This window comes from Bactrocera latifrons, unplaced genomic scaffold, assembly GCF_001853355.1.
Source record: "Bactrocera latifrons isolate USDA-ARS-PBARC rearing strain unplaced genomic scaffold, ASM185335v1 scaffold_588, whole genome shotgun sequence".
NCBI lineage: Eukaryota > Metazoa > Arthropoda > Insecta > Diptera > Tephritidae > Bactrocera > Bactrocera latifrons.
In genome coordinates, this window is record NW_017537254.1 from 26,077 (window position 1) to 33,375 (window position 7,299).

Sequence of the window (7,299 nt, forward strand, 5' to 3'; positions counted from 1 at the left end):
TCTTTATTTTGATTTTTTGTCCATACAAAAATGTTGGTTGGGTTGCATTGCTTTCAGTTTGTAAGGAAAAATGAGCAAAAACACTGATTTTTGGTCATTTTCAAAGGCCTCCCTACAGGTCCATAGGGGCTCTAGGGGGTCGAGGGGGGGTTTATTAAAAAGTTCGATCCTTCCTCTTTCCAATAAGGGGTCGAGAGGGGGGTTAGCCCCCCCCTGTTTTTCTCCATAAACGATACTTAACCGGCGCGATACTAAATATTCCCCATAATTAATATTAATGACGAAATCATAATTGTAAAAAATGTAAACAATTATTTAATTCAAAATATTCAAATATATATTCAAATATAATGATAAGATTTATGAGTACAAGATGAATTAATACCATATGAAAACACCATACAATAGATAAGACATGTGAATTAATTACAAAAGTTAACTCAGAAATAATTAATATTAATGACGAAATCATAATTGTAAAAAATGTAAACAATTATTTAATTCAAAATAATTGTGGCTCGGAAACATTACAGTTAAATGGAAATATATCTTTAGAAGAATTAAACTCAACGTCGATACATAATCTAAAAGAAATAGAAGAAATAAAATACAACAATAAAGTTACAAGAAGAATTAATACCATATCAAAACACCATACAATAGATAAGACATGTGAATTAATTACAAAAGTTAACTCAGAAATAATTAATATTAATGACGAAATCATAATTGTAAAAAATGCAAACAATTATTTAATTCAAAATAATTGTGGCTCGGAAACATTACAGTTAAATGGAAATATAGCTTTAGAAGAATTAAACTTAACGTCGACACATAATCTAAAAGAAATAGAAGAAATAAAATACAACAATAAAGTTGTAACATACAGCCAATATCCTTATAGTGTACCAACAGTGGCAATATTAACAGTAATATTCCTTGCGATAATATTAATGTGCAATCATTAGAAAATACTTAAATACTTAAATAAACCCAACAACATTACTGTGCAAAACATTTATTTATTTGTTGGTTTGATTTAAATTGACACTCACATAAATATGTATAACGAAAATGCAAGTGTCGTTGCTTCATAAAAATAGACAACGATAYTTGCAATGTAAACAAATTGTATTTAAACATTGTGGCTCACCGAACTTAAATTTATGAATACTATATGAAACGTTATTACTTTTACTTTCATAAGCAAAAGTCAAAGTAATAACCAATTATGTAGGAATTATTTGTACGTCCACTTAAAAAGTACTTAAGCCACATAAATGTCCATGCACCGAATTTAATATTTACAAAAGAGAGATAACATATATAATTTTGTTTACATTTACATATTTTAATCAATACTGATGGTTTCATTTTAAGAATGAAATTATTGTAAAATTAGTCTTAATAACAACTTGAAAGAATAAAGACATACAATTTTATTTTTAAAAATAAAAAAAACTTATGATCTTACCTTTCATAAAACATATAATTCGCGACTCTTCCAAGTGTCAGCAGAGCGAACCTTCAGCTGAGCAGTGCAGTATAGACGGTGACTTACATATGTGCGCAGAGTATGCGACGATCTGCTAACAAAGCAGCGAAGGCAACTGCGATAGCAAAATGATATCAAAGTATTTTGTTTTTATACGTACTCTTTCCAATGAGCGGTAATTTCACAGTAGAAATTCTTAAAATCTCACCAGACAAATCATCCGAGTGCAAACCAGTTATGTGCAAATAAACAGTCTAGGAATGTAATTCACGTTCTGATTACTGCATTAAACTTTTTGCTGGACATGTATACATTTTTCAATGTATCCTGCAGTACGGCTGGTATGAATTGGTGAGTTGCACTAATGAATTCATGTATTATAAGTAATTAGTGATTTCCCGACGTTGAGGTAAAGCAGATAAATAGAAACACAGGAGAGATATTGAGAGAGAAGAGAGCATGATCTACAGCACGCTTTTTTTTCAATACCAGCGAAAGATAAGGGTGGAATGCAAATTTGAGAAAACATGGACGATACAAAAAGCACATACCTGTATTTACATACATGTCAATCATCAAAAGCATGATTTACTGTAAACTGGTACATGTGTTTACCGTTACATATGTATGTATGGAGACAGCGTTTTATTTGTAATTTTCAAGTTGTACTTTTTCAGCGTTATAGTTTCATGCACCATCGCGTCGGGTTTGGTAATTATATTATTTGGTTAATATTATTATAAATCGTGTAGATGAAAAGTGAATAAAAGTAAGACAATGTATAGTAAAAGGCATTCTGTATTGTCTATAATAACTAATGTGTCAGGGTGTTCATATATCCATTTTGGTTTGAGCAAACAGATAAAAAAGATATTTGATGTGTTTGATTTTTCGCCTTCATTGAGCATCGACTTTAACATAGATGGACTCTCTTTATTTAAAAGTTCTAAAGCCCAATTTTAGCCAATTTTAGTCCGGATAAATAATTTAGAAAACGTGCTTGTTTTTCCAGTAGGAGTATTTTTTAGGGAACAGTGAACCGAATAACTTCGAAAATTTTTTAGGTACGTTTTGTAGTGAAAACCATTCAAATCGAAATTCGTGCTATAGTTTGCGATGCTCCAGCGAGAGCATTTTTTGGCAGCATTCCTGGTACATCTAGACACGGTTGCTCAAAATGTACGCAAGTTGCAAAAAAAAAAAAAATCAATGGACTTTTAACTATTAGTACCTGCTCAAGTGTTTTGATCACTGAGATCGATTTTAAAAGTAGAAAATATTATATATAAACCATCACTCCCAGTTATACTTAAATCCGTTTTTGAATAACTTAATGTGTCTATGGTGTCTCAAGTTCCATTAGATTGTATGCATCCAATAGCATTAGTTGTAATGCGTAAACTTTTAATAAACTCAAACTCTCAACTGTTACTCACAAAGCTTTAATTCACGCATGTATGCATGTATATATGTACGTGTAAACAAATTTTAATCATCTGTACTCTATATACATAAGTACATGTTTTTCAACAATTATTTACTTATTTTAGATCAACTCCGAATTTGCATGGAAGCAGTAATCGATATGAAAGTTCTTATAAATAAGTGGAATCGGCACATTGCTGAGGAAACGTCTCTAACGGCAAAATTTTTCGTTTTCATGTGTGGAGGAGGTAAAATGTCTAAATGCAGAAATTAAAAACGACAATCATCAATGTTATGCAAGTTTTTGTCAAATTGCATCTTAATTTATATAAAATATTTATTTTCTTTTCAGGTAAAAACTATGAAATCACTTTTTAGATCGGCCGGGGTGGTTAAAAATCTTCAAGAGATATTGACGGATGCTGTGGTCTAAGAATACAATATTGATCATGGGAAAAAATCTTTAAGAAGTCTGGAGAATTTTTAAAATATTATATTATAACTGTTTTACCTTATGTTTGTGATAGCACTCAATTATATATTGATTTATGTATCAAAATACATCATTACTAATTAATTATTTTAATATCTATCTTTCCAGAACCAATTCGAACTAGCCATGACTCTGAGCTGGCCGAAAAGCAATTACGCAATGCAATTCATCTACAAAAAAATGGAATAAAGAAAGCAAAGAGTTTAAACAAAAATAAAAATAAAGCCGAAAATGATGTGAATATTGGTGTATAAAAATTGTATCCTTTATTATTAAATGATGAATGGTAGGAACTAGATAAGTAGAAAAATTACTATTGAAAAATATAAAGTTGTAGGTAGTGTGGTAGGTGGTGAAATGTTGCAAATGGAAGATAGTGAGATAACTAGTGAAATATTGAAGGTGGTAGGTAGTGAGGTGAATTATAAAAAGTTGTAAGTGGTGAAGTAGCTAGTGAAATAAAGAAGGTGGTAATATAGTTAGTGATCCATACATATAATATGTGATGAAGAATCTAGTGAAGTATAGGTGGTGAATCAATAATGAATGGTGTTTCACTGGCGAGCAGAACTGGCGGGATGCAACTATTGTTCAGTAACCACAATCAGTGTTTTTCAAAGTTTTTCACAGTTTTGCACAATTAAATATGTTTACACTGCCCCACATTGCGCGCCAAAATGTTGGAGCAAGAAAATTTTATTATTTAACAATACAGGTTTTAAACAAATTAATGTGAGCGAGTTTTATTTGCAAAGTTGTTCATATCTATATACATAATTACTCCTTAGAAGATTTCAGCATTGATATAAATAAAAAAAAGTTACGAATACAATATATGTGTGTATAAACGTAAACAGCGTAAATGAACGAAAATTGAGTTTACAACTTCTGTTAACAAGCCATGAGACAAAAAGAGATTTATAATAACAATGCATTTATTTTATATGGGTCACAGTCATTAGGATGACCCAACAATAACTTTATTAATGAGGTATTTTTGAGTTTAGAAGAAAAAGTGGTTGACGAGATTGTACGAAATAGCTATCATGGCGCCCAAAGACGAATTGGTAGTTAAAAATTACACTACGAGATTTATCAAAATAATGTACCAAGTATTCTACACATTGAAAAGGTCTACAGAAAACTCCGCGATGGCATAAGTCTACCTCTTATGGAAATCTTACAATAACATTTTTATGTCACTTAGTTTTTACAACAAATATTGCCTTATTTTTGAAGCGATTTTAACCAATACAACACTAATTATTATCCAATTAAATACTTTAAATACATTGTTGATTTAATATATGCATATATTATATATTCATAGGCACGCTCCCACCGCCTCGGCCGACGGGTACCGCTACAAACGCTACGTCCCGTAATTTTTGAATATGTAATATCTTCTCAATTTAAATCATATCCTGTATGGCCCTGCATTAAGAAGCCCTTTAAATAATGCGTTGGAGCCGAGCAGTCGCCGTTCTCCCTATAGCACTTTGAATTTCGCAGCGATGGGACGCGTTTAGTATCGAAGCTCTTTAGCGAGGAAAATAACAATATTTAATAAAAAATTGCTTTTCAGCGCAAAAAACGATCAGTAATTATAAGTAAGTTTCTAATGTGATGTGATCTATGTATCAGCCACCCCAAAGCGTGGACGGGTTCTCTAGTATAACAATATGATAGGGTGATCCATTTCCAGGTTCCTTATGTTTCCAAATATCAATGTTTATTAATATTAAACATGTAAAAACATTCTTTGGCATTTATTTTTCGTATATGACTTCTTTCAAATTTTGGGCACGGCTATGATTCAGATGGTCCATCCGTTGAGTAAAATTTTCGATTACTCGTCCGAGGATTTCGACCTGTTACTGGAATGACACACGCGTGATGTTTCGCTTCAAGACATGAATCAAAGCGGGATTTTGCGCACGGTCTTGGTGGCCAATCGACCGGCCCAAGATTTGAAATTATCTTCTCACCGAAGTGTTATCTCAATAAATCCATATGTTGATGTCTGAGAAGTGGTGCCGTCATGTTGAAACCAAATGCCACGAGCTTCAATTTCAGTGATCATATAGTCGGTTATCATGGAGCGATAAAGGTCGTCATTGACGGTTACGTTCTAACTGGCATCAATTTTGAAGAAATATGGATGATTACACCGGCCCACATAGCACATCAAACTGTTGTTTTTATTTTGTTGGATGAAATGGCAGCTTTTTAATCTCTTCAGGTTGCTCTTCGTCTCAAATTCGGTAATTGAGCCAGTAATGAACCTCATCGCTTGACAAAATTTGGCTCAAAACTGTCGGATATCCTTGAAAGTTTTCAAGAGCGAAGCGTTGTGGCTTGGGAATGTCGAGAGGCTTCAGATCTTGCACAAGCTATATTTTGTAATCTTCCAATTTAAGATCTCGACATAATATGCGCCAAGTCGTCAATCCCAACCAACTCTTCACGGTCTTGGTGTAAACTCTTATCTACGGCTGCTAGCACGCGAAAAACATTTGTAAACGTTGTTCAGGCGTAAATCTTTCATGATGAAATGCCAAACAATACTGAACACACATAACAAGACAGCTTGGCATGAATCGCGCGTGATCTGTCAAAAAAACTTAAAAAATTTACTCTACTTGGGTCACCCGTTAGCTAAGAAAATTCTTTTTTTTAGGTGAATTTTTACCAAATCTATATTTTTATATGGATATTTCTTGGATATATTATAGTTCGGTAACGAAAGTGAGTGAGTGAGCCTATCTCATTATTTGATATATAATAGGTACTTTAGACCAAAAATAATAAGACTTTTTAATTTAAATTTCGTGCGAGAACTCATTCATCGACATATTTTTTTATATTCGTATGACATGGTCAAAGATATCTGTGTCTTTTTGAAATACATAAACTACATTCAGTGAGTTTTACGATGAGTGAAATAATTTAACAAATTTCTATTAATTTGTGTGCCCTGAATGTTGGAAAAGGCCTTCGGTGATAATTGTTTGTCGCGAGCATGTGTTTTTGATAGATAAAAATTATTTAAGAACGCGTTGAGCACGAATCAAATCTAGAACAGCCATAAACAATAACTGATAATCAACACGTCAATAAAATAAAGTAAAATAAATCGATCTTACTTGCAACGTTGAGATATCGGAAGGATCACTGAAAACCCGTTTTAAAGATCATTTCGGCCTAAGAAAAGTTTAAGTACAATTGGTTCAAAATCACTAAATTTTTTCGGAAAACAGCGTCGTTTTAACGTCAGTTAAACAATGCTTTGCGATTAACAGAATGTCTTAAACGTATTAAAATGTTCACGAAAAAAACTGGTAAAATAGAAATATGCACAGCTTTTTATGATTGGTGTAGAATTTGTCAGCATGGTACACGTTCGCGAATCGGTTTTGCGCACAAAGCTGGAAAATCCAGGCATGTCTCACAGCGACATCGCCAAAAAATTAAAAATTCCAAAATCTTCAGTATCTTTCGTATTTAAGAGACTCCTTATCATTGAATTGAAGCGCCGGTTGTGGTAGAAAACAAGAATTTGAATCTCCACTTATAACAAAAAAAATTTTCGACCTATTTGAAACGAAATCCTGGGCTTTCAGTACGAGATGTCGCCAAAAAAGTGTAAATGTCACTTACATATGTAAAGAAAGTACGCAAACGAAATGAATTACATTCCTTCAAAGTGAATGCAGCACCAAACCGCAATGATAACCAACATGATTTGGCAAAACTACGTGCTTGGCAATTATATGAAAAGTTCATGCCTAATTTTAACTACGTTGTAATGGACGATGAATCTTATGTAAAAGCTTTTACTTTAAACAAATTCGCGGGCGACAATTTTACACAGCAAAAAAAAGGG

At 32.5% G+C, this 7,299-nt stretch overlaps 2 protein-coding genes across 4 annotated transcripts in view; one reads left to right on the forward strand and one right to left on the reverse strand.

The window, feature by feature from the left end:
* Positions 1 to 3,481, reverse strand: part of LOC108974738 — a gene marked incomplete at its 3' end in the record, with an annotated part of 24,275 nt that extends 20,794 nt beyond the window's left edge. The window contains exon 1 of the mRNA XM_018942763.1: positions 3,432 to 3,481. The remainder of the gene's footprint in view (positions 1 to 3,431) is intronic.
* On the forward strand, positions 1,426 to 3,737 carry LOC108974739. Of its 3 annotated transcripts, XM_018942766.1 has the most exons (6): positions 1,426 to 1,634; positions 1,707 to 1,846; positions 1,905 to 2,120; positions 2,173 to 2,206; positions 3,046 to 3,168; positions 3,522 to 3,737. In XM_018942766.1, exons 3-6 carry the CDS (start codon positions 2,061 to 2,063, stop codon positions 3,665 to 3,667), a joined length of 363 nt encoding a protein of 120 aa, XP_018798311.1. In that variant the 5' UTR covers positions 1,426 to 1,634; positions 1,707 to 1,846; positions 1,905 to 2,060; the 3' UTR covers positions 3,668 to 3,737. The 3 variants fall into 3 exon arrangements, with proteins under 3 accessions (XP_018798311.1, XP_018798309.1, XP_018798310.1); XM_018942764.1 differs by having other exon boundaries at positions 1,426 to 1,846; XM_018942765.1 differs by having other exon boundaries at positions 1,426 to 1,846; positions 1,914 to 2,120.
* The last annotated feature ends 3,562 nt before the right edge of the window (positions 3,738 to 7,299 follow it).